Consider the following 14,920-nt stretch of genomic DNA (forward strand, 5'->3'; position numbering starts at 1 on the left):
AAAAATCAAAAGAGAATCCATACAATTTATTAGAAAGTATCGATCCAAGAAGTTGTGAGCCAGAGCATTTGGGAAAGCCATTTTGAAGAAAGCAGGCAAGTAGTTTAACAATATTAGATATGTTATCACTAAAAACTTTTTAAATAGCAACCCAAAATCAATCTCATAGTGCAAGATACTTAACCATTAGTTTTGTGAATAATTGCATGTGGTATATTGTTACCATGCTTAGAGTATTCAGTTTTGTGAAAAAGGAAGAAAAAAAATTGACATTAGTTTAGTCCCTTAACGACTCTAAGCTAACTAACATAGCTCCGTTTATTTCCCTAGATAGAGATTTGCAAGTGCTTGGGGAATTTGGATTAAAAATGTGTGATCGTGTTCAGTTTCCCAAGTCATTCCCAATGGTGATTTTAAGTTTCTGAAGACATGTTTTAGTATTCAGTTTTCTCATACTGTTGCTCTAAAAAATACAGATGGCTCATGTCATAATTTTTACACATTTGTTTTTAACTTGTGCTTAATTATTTTCACCATTTTTTTTAAGGCAAATAAAAAATTGAAATTGGAAAATGGTGGCCTGGTGAGGGAGAATTTGCGACTGAAAGCTGAAGTTGATAACAGATCACCTCAGAAGTATGTATTTTGCTCATAGAGCAATGTTTCAGGTTTTGTCAGTGTTTTAGAATAAGCTGCTGTTACATTATGTTTTTCATTGGATTCTTTGTTGAAACATGTAAGTTTAAGTAGAATGTCTTACCTGTAAGTGTCAAGTGTATACATAGGTTATTGGTAAAATCTTAATTAATGCTATTATGTTGGAAGAAAGGATTTCCTTCTTATCCTTTTTCCTTACCTAATTATCAAGAGGTTTGTTTTATGTGACCCAAGACTGGTGAGCCTCCACTTGGTTTTACATATAACTAATGATCCTAACAAAGAATAGGGAGACTAACATGATGCTTTTTGGATATTTTTTGAAATAATCTTAATGATAGTTAAAATTCATCCATTGCTTTGTCTTTACCAGGTACAACAATTTGTGATATAGAACACTGTTATTCTCTATTTACAGATGCTAAAATGGAGGTATAGAGATCAGATTAATTTTTCTAAATCTTCACAGCTAGTAAGTGGTGGAAATAGGATTCAAACCCAGGTAGTCCGGCCCCAGAGCTGTGCTCTGTTACATTACATGAAAGCTGTTACACTACCCATTACCCTAAAAAGCCTATCTGAAATAGAATTTAAGGCTTCATTTGTTGAATTTTGTACTGATTTGAACTGTACAATTAAATGAATTGTTTTATGATGGGGATATTTTCACTCCATTCCAGAAAATACAAGATTGCAACATTTTGAACAGTTAGTTTAAAATGCTAAGAAACAGTTGAGAATTAAGACTTGAAGATTAAGAAAAGATGAGAGAGAGCACTTAAGGTTGTATTCTTCTAGGGAAAAAAACAAATGACAAGTGAAAAGAAAATGTGACCTCCATCCCTCTGAGGAGTGGCATATCAGAACTCCACACTTATGTCCTGTCCAGCCATTTTCTCCTAATGGAAAAAGACAAGAAAGGCATAAGCAAACATTGGGAATTTATCCTACCAGAGGTAGTTCTCTGCTTGTCATTTGAAAAGGAGAAAATATTGCCTTCAGTAAAACCAACTGTGGTATCAGGAAATGGTAGAAGTAAACCATAATTACTCAAAGTAGAGATAACTAACCAATTGAGAAAGAAGCATAGCTTTTACTTTTAAATAGTTCCTTCCTCTGTGCTCTCCAACCTCATTTTTCTTTTCACTTCAGATAATGTCCTACTTTGATGAATTAGTGAAATAAGCTTAGGAAGTGTTGCCGTTAATATATGGTGGTTTGAATCTCTGCTCTTCTTATTTATTGGCAGCTCGCCTTGCCAGTCATAATAATGTTTGTCCATTAGCCATTTCCCACAGCAGGCTGAATGGAACTAAAGCCATTTTGTTCGTAGCTTTTATTTCTTGAAAAGTTGCCCACCAGATTTCAGATTTAGCACTAGCTACCAGGATGTGTGTTTTTAAATATCTTTGATTCCTACCTGATAAACAACTGAAGAATCTCACCTAAAGAAACCTCACCTCTGTCTGTTCTCACTAGCAGCCACACTTCTGAATCCCTTATAACTTTGGGATTCACTGTCTTTAGCTTCCATTGCTTCCCTTCAGGGGAAGGGAACAGGTTCAGTTAAAAAAACGATTTGAACTGACCCCTGTTCCAGATCAATTTGCAGTGCATTGAGGTATTAAAAGTATGGCATTTGATTTATAGCCTTGTTTACCTCTGCATCACCAAACCCTAGTGGGAGTCAGAGAGAAGCTGACCACAGCTGAAAATACTCAAATCTGGTTCACTTGAGGAGCACTCCTATTTGTATTGCAAACAATGTGAAATTTCAAGAGTTTAAATGCAGGCAAACAGAAACCATCCATTCCATTTCATTTCCTTGATTAGGAAGTGCCTTGACCAGTTTTCTCCTCTCCTCAGTTAGCTGTCAAGGTGTACTTTTTACATTTTTACATACATGGCCTGAGTGTCTAATGTATCTTTCAGGTTGTTCAGACATAGTCTATGAATCAGGCAGAAGAGAGAGCTTTAAAATTTAGATACTAGAGAGGAGAAGGCAATGGCAAGCCACTCCAGTACTCTTGCCTAGAAAATCCCATGGACGGAGGAGCCTGGTAGGCTGCAGTCCATGGGGTCACTATGAGTCAGACATGACTAAGCAACTTCACTTTCACTTTCACACATTGGAGAAGGAAATGGCAACCCACTCCAGTGTTCTTGCCTGGAGAATCCCAGGGATGGGGGAGCCAGGTGGGCTTCCGTCTATGGGGTCACACAGAGTAGGACACGACTGAAGTGACTTAGCAGCAGCAGCAGCAGCAGCAGCAGCAGAGAGGGAAAAAAATTAGAAAGGTGTATTTGTTAGCCTGAGCTGCCATAACAAATACTATAGACAGGGTGGCTTAAACATTGGATATTTATTTGCTTATAGTTCTGGAAGCTAAAAATCCCAGGTCAAGGTTCAGCAGTTTGGGTTTCTGGCAAGGGCTCTCTTTTTGACTTGTAGACAGCCGCCTTCTCACTATGTCTTTGCCTGTCAGAGAGAGAGTGTGTACTCTGTCTCTCTTCTTCTTATGAGGACACCAGTCCTGTTGCATTAAGGCTTCCTCTTTATGGTCTCATTTAACTTGAATTACCTCCTAAAGACCCTGTCTCTAAATATAGTCATACTGAGGTTTAGGGCTTCAACAAACGGATTTGGTGGAGGGTGTGTGGGGGAATGGGAACACAGTTCAGTCCATTGCAGAAGGTGTTTCTTTTAAGGATTTGCCTGCGTGCTCTGCTGCTTAGTTGTGTCCAGCTCTCTGTGACCCCATGAACTGTAGCCCACCAGGCTCCTCTGTCTATGGGGATTCTCAGGCAAGAATACTGGAGCAGGTTGCCATTTCCTTCTATAGGGGATCTTCCTGACCTAGGGATCAAACCTGCATCTCCATGTCTCCTGCATTGGCAGGCGGGTTCTTTATCACTACGCCACCTGAGAAGCCCCCCTTTTAGGACACTCAAGCAAATATCATGCTGTTGCCCCAAAACTAGACTACAATCCAGTGTGAACAAAGGGGACTTAGACATTTACATTTATTTCAAGTAAATAGTATTGTATAAAAGTAATATATTTTATAATTTTTAAAAACAGTGGTATAATCTTTAAATGAAATCTGGATTATCATTTATCTCCTCTGCTATTGTTCATCTAGTCTTTTACCCTCCATTATATTCAATCTCAATGTGTACCTGGATATTTTTCCTTTTTCAACTTTAGCTTGGAAACCCTTTTGTGCAGTGTGGCAGCTATCCCACTAAGCATACTCTTCTGGATTTCAATAATATATGTTCTGTTCTTTTTCAAAACTTCATTGTCCTGACAGCTAAACTGGTGGTCCAGAAAAATGCCATTTTTTTCTTTGACTTGATGTAGCCATTTCCTGAATTAGTCTCTCTCTTCTAATTTGTTTTACCTGAAGAAAACCATCTGCCTGCCCTTTCAGTTTTCTCTAACATGGACTTAGAATCAGATTTGGTATTCGGAACTCAAGAGGTGGTGATAATGTCCTTTAGTTTGCAAGACTGGTATGTGAAGAAAAGCCATTCTCCCAGCCAGCCCAGAAGTACTGAAAGTTTATTTACTTGACAGTATCCTAGATGCTTTGAACTATATAAAATACTGTTTCTGACCCCTAAAGTTGGTTAGGTTCCCCTTACTATCTTGTACTTTCCCTTTTTAGCACATAATCACAATTACTAATAATTAGTGTTTTGTGTAATTATTTCGATGAATATTAAAGTTTTGTGTAATTATTCCAGTGAATTCAACCCTGAATATTCATTTGAAGGACTGAAGCTGAAGCTGCAATACTTTGGCCATCTGATGTGAAGAGCCGACTCATTAGAAAAGATCCTGATGCTGAGAAAGATTTGAGGGCAGGAGAAGAGGGTGACAGAGAATGAGATGGTTAGATAGCATCACCAACTCAATGGACATGAATCTGAGCAAACTCAAGGAGATAGTAAAGGACAGGGAAGCCTGGAGTGCTGCAGTCCATGGGGTCGCAAAGAGTCAGACATGACTTAGTGACTGAACAACAACAGCTATTACTTATTTCATATTTTTCTGAGTGAGGACTATAGTTTTATTCACTGTTATAGTCATGCATTTTATAGAGTTCTACTCCTAGTATGTATCTGTTGAGTAAATGAATTAAAACGTAGCTCCTGAGAGAATTCCCCTTCCATTTTGCCAAAGATTTAATGAAATTTAGTCATTTTTCCTGTTCTTCTTCTCCATCTCCCATTTAATGGGGGATCCCAAGAGTGTCACACCTCCACATGGTAAGAAACAGAAATGAGAAGCTGAAGGAAGATAGAACTGCATTTCGCATATTCCTGAACTGTGCCTAGAAGTGTGGATATATTTGTCCTTGATAGAGTTAGGAATTCCTTAGTGATGTTTTAGCTTCAAATATTATTAAGCTTATTAATGACTTGTAAAGCATTTGGAAGTATTATGCCCTCTCTCCAAGGTTGCTGTGTTCTGTTGTGCCATTCTTTTTGCTCTAGTCTCACTGGGTAAAGTTTGTGCCATGTTGCCACCTATTTTGAGGCTTAAACAGAGCAGCTGGCCCATGCCCTTAGCTTCTAACTTATGTTAATAGTGTAGGGTATGAAATATATATGTACATATACAAAATTTTGTATACATAGAATTCCATAGGTCATTTAAATCAAACTTGGTTATAATTGGATTAATAATGGCTTTCCATTCTGTAAATGTGTATTCGGTAATGTTATTGTATCTTTAGTGAGATCTGTGGGTTTGATAGTGTTTCCCTGCAAGCATCATTTTTACTGCCCAGCAACCCTAAGTCTTATCATTATGGACCAATTTTTACCCATGCCTCAGCAGCTTCTGGAGGAAGATGAATGCTCCAGATACTCCTGGGTGGTGATCAGTATTCTATTAGGACATGAAAAGAAGTGTTCTGAGGAGGACAGAATAGACTTCATAAATCATAAGCTGCACGTTCTTCCCTTCTTGCTGTGTTTGTGTTCCTTGAGCCATCTCATCAGCTCCCATGGCTTTAATAATCATTTTCTTAATATGTCAGCAATTACAAAATAAAATCTAAATCATTGGCCTTGCCTTTTCTCCTATATTGTAGATTCATGTTTCCACCTGTCTATTTTATACTTTCACACAAGATCCTATACCTTAAATTCACTGCAAAGCACAAGAGTTAAATAAATGCCTAATTCTGGAGACAGACTACCTGGATTCAAGTTTCCCTTCTTCTACTCTCTCCTTCCCCTACCCAATTCAATTTTCACTATACTCAAAATGGTTTTTTATGAAATGTAAATCATGCTATTAAATCTCTTATATGAAACTGTCCAGTGTTTTCCTAAAATACAATCCGGACGCTTTACCAGCTAGTCACGGTACTTGCCTATTCCATCTCATTCCCATAGCTTATCCTGCTCTAGCCATACTGGCTGCCTTCTGTTTCTCAAACATGCTAGAATTTTTCCCTCTCTTAGAATGTTCTCATCTTTATATGACTGTCTCCTATTATCAGATTCAGAGAGGCTTTTCCTCATCCTTCCGTCTAAAGCAGTCCTCTGAAGTTGTCCCCATGACCTTCCTCTTGTGGAGTTTAGAATGGAGAAGACAGAACACGAGGTCAAGCAACTAAACAAACACAGTAATTTCAGACAGTAATGAGGGCTAAGAAGACAGGTAATACTGTAACATTGGTTGTGCATTAACTGTGGGCTCAATGTTATAAGTACATCTCAAGTTTTGACTCATTTAACCTCACCCACCTACTAGATAGGTACTACTACTAGCTCCATTTCACAAGACAAACACTGAAGTACAGAAAGTTTAAATATCTTCCCCCAAACCACAATGCTAGAAGGTAGACAAAGCCAGAGTTCAGTTCTAGAGAGTCTGGCTCCAGACTCTGCTGATGATCCTATGCTGTGTTGCTTCACCACGCCGTGATTTTATCACTGCAGTTGGGGCTGAGTCAGGAAGTAGAAGGTGCAGAAGCAGAGGGCCACTTCCTTCCGAGCTTCCCCTCCCGCCCGCCCTCCCTTCATTCCTGCCCTTTCTTTACCTTTTAATGGTGGCTCTATGAGGTGAATGCTTGAAAATATTCAACTTGAAATTTAATTTACTCCACACTAATGTTTGCAAATACATTGTTAGCAATTCTTAAATATTTCAAATCAACTAGCTTGAAGTACAGAAGGCTTGTTCTCAAATAACTTCTGAGGTGACATGAAATCTGAAGCCTATATGACTTGATTCCAGCCTTTCTGCCCATCTCCTTCACTTGCAAAACCCCAGCACCTGAAAGGCACCTGATACATACTTGTTGAGTAATTAAATAAATAGATAAATAACATTCGATAAATTACTTGACCTGTTGGAGCCATTACTTTCTTTATGTAAAATGTGCATAATGTACCACTTTGAAGATGAAATAATTGCGTGTCCTTGGCACACCATGTAGCACAGAGAACGGTAGAGGTTTGCGTCTAAATAACTGGATCTGTTATCCATCCCACACGGGAGATTTCTATCCTCTCGCTTTGTTTCTGTCCTTGCTAATGGCTTTACTACTTATCTGGTTGCCCGAGATAAAAACCTCAGTCTTCCTCTCCTGCGTTTTCCACCGCTTCTTCTCATTCCACTCCTTATTGTCCAGTATATTCTATCCTATTAAATTCCTGTGTAATTCCTCTTCTTGTTCCCACTGGTTTCGATCCACATGATTTCATGCTTAGCCAATTTTAATAGCCCTCTGACTCATTGCTCTTGTCCTGTCACAGCTCTGGAGCATTTGCTGTATGTTGCCTGAATTCTAGAATATAAATTTGATCATCTCACTCTTGCTAATAACCTTGGGTGATTTCCAATTGTTCACAAATTGAAGGCCGGATTTCTTAGTATATAGTACATGAGCCCCTGTACTAATAGGACTTCAGCTTAGCCTTCTTAGCTCCTCTCCAGCCTTCCTCTTAATGTACGCAGCTGTGGCCACGATGAATTTCTCACTGGGCCTGGGTTTGCATGTGGTGCCATGTACCTTTGCTCATGTCTTTTCCTTTGCCCCTGGTCCTCTCCATTAGCCTTTCATTTTTCCTTCAGCTTGATTAATCCCTCCCCATCCTTTGAGACTGAGCCCAGTTGTCATTTTGTCTATGAGACTCTCTTAAGATTTCCTATTGTTCTTTTATTGTATTGTTTTAAGGATTATGCTGTATACTGATCAGTTCCATTAATTTTCCAACTCCTTGGAATTAAGACTTTTTTTTTTGGCCATGTCACATGACTTGCAGGATGTTAGTTCCCTGGCCAGGGATGGAACCCATGCCCCTGCAATGGAAGTGCAGAGTTCCAACCACTGGACTGCCACGGAATTCCCAAGACATTTTCTGTGTGTGTGATGAACTCAGTGTGTATCTATATAAAGTGTGTGTGTGTGTGTATTTTTCCTCTGGGACATAGCAAAAGGACATAGCATTCTCACACTCTAATGCTTTACAGTTTCCTGGAGGGAACTGACTAGGGAGTTAAGATTTGAGCTTTCTTGAAGCTTAAGATATATAGGGTTTAAGAAGGCAGAGATTCCTGGCATTCTCCAAAGGAGGAGAGCACAGGGATTTCCTGAAGTCTTCCAAACTTGTTCTAGAGATTGAGAGTTTGAAAGAGGAAAGCAGGAGCCAGTGTCAGGGCTTGTGTTTTTGAGTCTGAGTCTCCTCAGTGGAACAGGTTTTCCTGCCCTTAACTGTCTCCATGCTGACTGTGAGCTCTGCCCCTTCTAGTTCACAGGTCTAAACTCTTCCTCAACTGTGTCTCAAGACATACCACCAGTACCAAGCCTGGCTTTCAGCTTCCTCAGCAACACCTCTGCTCTTCCTGGCCTCGGCTCTTCTCTCTCCCTGACCTTTTCTGGCCTTTTTTGTTTCTCCTGATTCTGCTCTGACAAACACAATGATTCCTGGTATTTGACCCCAGCCTGATCCGCTGACTGATTCTGCTATGCCCTTTGGTTTTCCCGGAAGGGGAACTTGTAGACTGTCAGGGGAGCCTGATGATACCCTGGGGCCAGACTGTGACAGCTGGGTGTGCTCAGGCCCCTCAGCCGCCTGAGGGGCCCTTCTCTGGATATTCAGCTAATTGGGGGTGGACAGTTACTGCAGTTTTCTGTCACCTTGTCTTTATTGTATTGATAAGATATTTTAGGAGCCTGCAGTGCATGCTAATGACTAAGCGCTTAGGTTGTCAGAAAGATTACTAACTGCTTGAGAACAAGGATAATGTCCTTTTGTTTTCTTCCTCATCGCTTCTCAGCATATATTAGTCTTCAGTAACTGTCATCTGAGTAATAATTACAGAGTGGCTGGATCACAGTTTTTTGTTTTATTTTGTTTCATATTGTTCCTCACGCTGAGAGAGAGATTGATTTAACTGTAGTGACAAATGTATAGATCGTATTAGTCCAGAGATCTTTAAGTATGCTTTTTTCCCCCAACCACAGTTGTATTCTTTTATACTATTGAGATTTTATTGTTGTTAAGGTTAGTATACTTTGGGGAAGGGTATGAAATCCTTTATTCCTCTGAGGACTGTAAAAAGATATGAAATAGCATGTCTCAAGATTCTCTCCTTCCATGAAAGATTAGGATCGCCATTTATGTCATGTCAACTTCAGGGCTGCTCTTAGAGGATAGAAAATTAGGGCATTCCTGTATGGAACTGAAATACATTTATCAAATAGAATGGAATTTATTTCACAGTGAAAAGAGTAGTCCGTCTTCACAGGCAGCAAATACAGATGTGGGATGGCCCTTTCTAGAGACTTACCACAAAAGGAACTTATTCCTTTTCAATTTACATATACTGCCCAACACTTGAGTGTTAGATGTATGATTAGTTTAATAAAATAAACACACACAAAAAAGCTTTCTTTAAAGTCATGTTAGTAATATGAGCTATTATTTTTAAATTCGGTTCAGTGTTTGAAAACTTGCAGATTCAGACACTGCGTTTATTTTTTGAGAGGTGGAAGAAAAAGGAATGGCTGCAAGGGCTGACCTTTGTCTTTAGGGAGGAACTGTGGCTTTTTTTTTTTTTTTAATTCTTGCAAATATTGGAGCACATTCTGATTTGGGATAAAACTAAGATGCAGTACAGCATAGCTTATGTTTTTTATTCCTATTAGACCCCTTTGTAAGTAAGTACTATGTGATGTTTCAGTGCAGTTCAGTCGCTCAGTCATGTCCGACTCTCTGCAACCCCATGAATCACAGCACGCCAGGCCTCCCTGTCCATCATCAACTCCCAGAGTTCATGCAAACTGATGTCCATCAAGTCGGTGATGCCACCTAGCCATCTCATTCTCTTTCGTCCCCTTTTCCTCCTGCCCCCAATCCTTCCCAGCATCAGACTCTTTTCTAGTGAGTCAGCTCGTCGCATGAGGTAGCCAAAGTATTGGAGTTTCAGCTTTAGCATCAGTCCTTCCAATGAACACCCAGGAATGATCTCCTTTAGAATGGACTGGTTGGATCTCCTTGCAGTCCACGGGACTCTCAAGAGTCTTCTCCAGCACCACAGTTCAAAAGCATCAATTCTTCGGCGCTCAGCTTTCTTCACAGTCCAACTTTAGGTCCTAAAATTTTTGCATTTAAAATTTTGCTCATTTCATCGGTAGCTTTGTTTCTTTGTAGTTGAAAATGCCTGCTGATTGTGCATGAGGTAGACAAAAAGAGCATGTATGTTTTTTATACATAAGACAATTAAAGATGGAGCTTCCAGTTTATGATTCTAGTTCAGATTTAGTTTACATATCTCTGGTTAAAATAGTCACCCTTTTTGGGTTGGCATTTGCCAGGTTGATCTGTGCTACAGTTTCCTGGAAGGCCATTTTAATAAATGATCTTTGGCAGCTTGAAAATTCTCTTGAACTTATGTCTAGAACATGACAGATGTTTGATAAATGTTTATTGGCTTTGTGCAGACATATCTGAATGTCTTCCTACAGCTTGTTATTTCCTCTCCATATTTCTATTAGCAAATGTATGTATTAATAAATATTACAACAGTGTTAGACTTGGCACTCAGTAGACATGCTAGCATTTTTACTACATCATAGTATAAATAGGTGCTGATATTACTTAAGCAGGGGTCTCACGTTCAGGCATCTTGTGGTTTCATACATGGTATTTGGACTTAGACTTGGCTTCCTGCTGCTTCCTTTCTGTATAACCTGGGACAAGAGACAAGTGCTTTAAGTATCTTGTTTTTTCATCCTTAAAATAAGAAACATAGATCATGCTTCATAAAGGTGACATGACAATATATATCAAGTATATAGCAATGTACTTGACACAAGTAAACTTTAGTAAATTGTGACTGCTGCTGTTACTGTCACCATCATTGTATTTAATCGTCACTTACACTACTGTAGATTTACCTGTTACACTTTGGGTAATTTCCATATCCAGTTCACTTGTTGGGCCAGGGAATAGAAACATTACTTTGGGTCCTCAGGAGGGATGGTTTTTTTCCAGTTCTCTCTCAGTAGGCTTCATGTGGCTTAATTACTTTTTGTGGACTCAACTATTGTGACAGGACTGGCCATAGATAGTAACTTTTATGATTACCAAAGTCTCAGGAAATGTAGCATTTTCATAACTAAGTCTTTCATTTTAAACAGAGGAAACTCTCTTGAAGAAACCCTGGCAAGTCATTGGGTTCAGCAGTGGCTGAAAATGTCTAGGGCACCTCCCAAAGCTTCTCTTGTAGTTTAAAGACAGAACGCTTTCCCCAGTCCTGCCGTTACCACAGAAGGATGAGAATAGATGAGGGTCATACACAGGTCACTGGAAGCGGGTGAGAGGAAGGCCCCCACCAGCGGATACAGTCTTGAGCTGCCTTAGTGCCGGTCCTCCCTGTGCGCCTTCCCTGGAATACGCCCCGCCCATCCTCTCCGCGCATGTGCATGGCAAAGCGCATACTGGTACCTCTCCTTTCCTTCCCACTTCTAGCCAAACTCAGGTTCCGAGGAGCTCCTATTACAAGCTACTCACTTAAGTTACGTCTAATCAAAGAGAAACTCCAATACTTTGGCCACCTGATGTGAAGAAATGACTCATTGTGAAAGACCCCAGTGCTGGGAAAGATTGAAGGCAGGAGGAGAAGGGGACGACAGAGAATGAGATGGTTGGATGCCATCACCAACTCTATGAACTTGAGTTTGAGTAAGCTCCAGGAGTTGGTGATGGACAGGGAAGCCTGGTGTGCTGCAGTCCTTGGGGTCACAAAGAGTCAGACACGACTGAGTGACTGAACGGAACTGAATCAAAGACAGGCATTTGCAGACTTAAGGAATCTCCAGCTCACACACCATGCTTTAGGAGAAAATACTGAGGGAAGGGAACAATAGAAAGATTTTTCCCCCTGAAGCTCTACCTTTCCTCCATGTTTAAAGTGAAGAAGATATTTGACTGGTATCTCTGCAAGTCAGGGAATGAGAAGGTATGTAACTGCAGCTATGTAGCCAGGCAGCGCTACAATAAAATTTGCTCTATGACTGGGTCTTTTTTTCTTAGGAATGTGTAATAGTTCTTTAAAAAACAATTGTTGAGACTCACTTAAGTTTACTTGGTTTTCCCACATACCAACCATTACTGTAGTACAGGTAATCCTCACTTTCCATGTCGTGCAGAACCATAAAAATGACCATTCAACCTAAAACAATGCACAGCAATCTTAATCAGTGAGAAAAATCACATTGTTCTTTAATAATTTTATCAAAACATTGAATCTCTATAAATGTATATAAAGGTGAAAAAATAGTAAAACTGACATCTGTTTAGTACTTAATAGTTATATAGTACAATGAATTATATATAGAAGCATTGAGAATTGGAATTTCATTTCTTTATTGAAAACTTACGGACAATAATTTGAATTGTGCTTGCCTTCTTATCATAGCTTATGATAATAAAGGCAGCAATTCTTCTAACACTTCAACAAACTGTCGTATTCCTAAGTTTGCGTCAGTAAGTTTGCCTTTCCTAGTTCCTCTGGCTTACCTAGATTTTCTTAAATAGCAACAGTTTCAGCATTCCTACAGTCAGCTATTCTTCCCTATATTTCAGTTTGATTCTAACTTTACTACTTGCATCACCAGCTCAATGGACATGAGTCTGAGCAAGTTCCAGGAGTTGGTGATGGATAGGAAAGTCTGGTGTGCTGCAGTCCATGAGGTCTTAAAGAATCAGACACAACTGAGCAACTCAACTGACTGATGGACTGACTACTAGCATTAATCACTTTATGATTTCTTTGCTACATCTCATCTTTGTTGGCCAGTTTTGTGTTTTGAGTTTCCATTTCTGTAAAAATGTTAGATGTCACAGCACAACTCTGTTTTATTGTCTGTGTGTGAAGTGGGTAACGCGTGCACAGTCACTTTCAGACTTGGAGAGAAATGACCCAGTTGGTCACAGATAGGCCGGATCACAAACGCTGGCCCAGATCCAAAGATTGCTTTTACTTTGTTTCACTCTTAGCTCAGGTGCCAAGTTAGGTGCCTAACTAAAGGCACCTAACAAAGGTGGGTTAGGTACCTACCAAAGCTATATGAGGCACAGGGGCTCACTTCCCCAGAGCCCCTCTTGTTCCTCAAGAAGATGTTTCTGAAATTTGGTGGTCTTGGCAACCTACTGGGCTTGCTGCATTAATCCATTTTGTTCGGGCTACCATTGAGAACTAGAGAGACAAAGTCAATCACTCAAGTTTCATAGCTCGTTAATGGCTGCAGAGCTCTAGAGGTTCATTCTTTTCACACCTGGTTCTGGCATTTATTCTTTTACCACATTTACTTCCTCTCACCCCTTCAAACACATTCTTTTCCTCCTGTGAGATGAGCTATGAGAAAATTGGTCTTGGGACTTTTTCATAATTAGAGATGCCCTTATTCTAGTTACAATACCTCAGAGGTCAAACCAGTAGGACTTTCGTTTCTCTTACTTCTAGTAGGGACAGGAACACTCTTGTACCTATGTCGTTTTTTGGACAGGAGAGCCCTCAGCCAGAACGTGTACATCAGTTAACGCTGCAAGAGGAAAAATCCCTTAAACTTCCTAGATTCTAGCAAAACATACTTCTGATATCACATGCAGCTCCCAAACTGCTTTCTGTTTTCTCTGACACAATGAAGCCTTTGGCCATCACTGCTGCTTTGAAAATCAAAGCCTTTGGTCTCTAATGGAATGTTTATAAAAATACTCCATTTTGAAATTTGCTCAGGAAAAGGAAGTATGGTAAATGATTTTAGAAATCCCTCTAGCTTGCCTTGGCATTGATTCATTTAATGTTATGTACTCTGGAAATATCTGGATTTAGAGAATAAGGAAGTATTAATATTAAAACCCAAGTTAAATAAGCTCTTATCCTCATTGTTTTCTTTCATGGAAGTAGAGCATCAGTTATGCATCTCTAATTGTTATTTCTATATGAGCAAGTAAACTGTCTTTAGCCAAATTTAATATCAGTATCCAGGGTAAGCTAAAAATATGTCAGAAGTCGTGTGTGTTTTCATTCTCTTCCTAAGGTGAAAGTGGAAAGTTATTTTAAATGGAGTATAGAACAGCAAGCCTGTATAATAAGAACTCTACTGTGTATGTCATTCTCTGTTGCTTTCCTTGGTGTCAGTGGAAAAAAAAGGAAATAAACAGTCAGACATATGGAACATTTAGTTTACTAATACAGTGACTCATAATACATGTGAAAGATGCCCAAGGACCTTTGGATTATCCTATGATGTTGGCTCTGTCTTGATGTAAAGCATTGATGTATCTTAAAGTAAGAAAATAACATTTATTCAAGAAATATTTAATGAGAAACTACTGTGTACCAAGGATTGTTCTAGGGAGCTAACCATGATTCCTGCTTTCCTGGAGCTTATATTCTAAAGAGAAACAGAAAACAGATAAACTACGTGGATCAATTAAAATCAGTTCATTGATTTTCACTATATATATCTTCTGGTTTGCCCAACAGCCCAGGTTCCTTATTAGCATGGTAAAAAGGGCTGACTATTCAAAGTATTATGAAGTACTGAAGTAGAGCTTGGAGAATTGAGGGCAGTGACCTTTTAGAAAACAGCAGCTCCATCAGTGACTCCTCCTTGCTTGTCCCTCTCAGATGTGCTTTGTTGCTGGCCTCTGTTGTTAGTTCTCGTGCCACTTTGGCTTTCTCTCCAAAGTAATAGAAAAAATACACTTAGGCTATCATTTTGAC

General features: G+C 39.4%; 1 protein-coding gene across 2 annotated transcripts in view; it reads left to right on the forward strand.

Moving 5' to 3' along the window:
• OBI1 (ORC ubiquitin ligase 1) overlaps window positions 1-14,920 on the forward strand; it is a 44,037-nt gene that overhangs the window by 23,196 nt on the left and 5,921 nt on the right. For both annotated transcript variants that reach the window (XM_055426526.2, XM_055426527.2), the window contains exon 5: window positions 548-636. In XM_055426526.2, the coding sequence (XP_055282501.2) occupies window positions 548-636 (89 nt within the window). The remainder of the gene's footprint in view (window positions 1-547; window positions 637-14,920) is intronic.

The sequence above is a fragment of the Moschus berezovskii genome, chromosome 13 (assembly GCF_049115385.1).
Source record: "Moschus berezovskii isolate FMDL1 chromosome 13, NW_MosBer_1.0, whole genome shotgun sequence".
Taxonomy (NCBI): Eukaryota; Metazoa; Chordata; class Mammalia; order Artiodactyla; family Moschidae; genus Moschus; species Moschus berezovskii.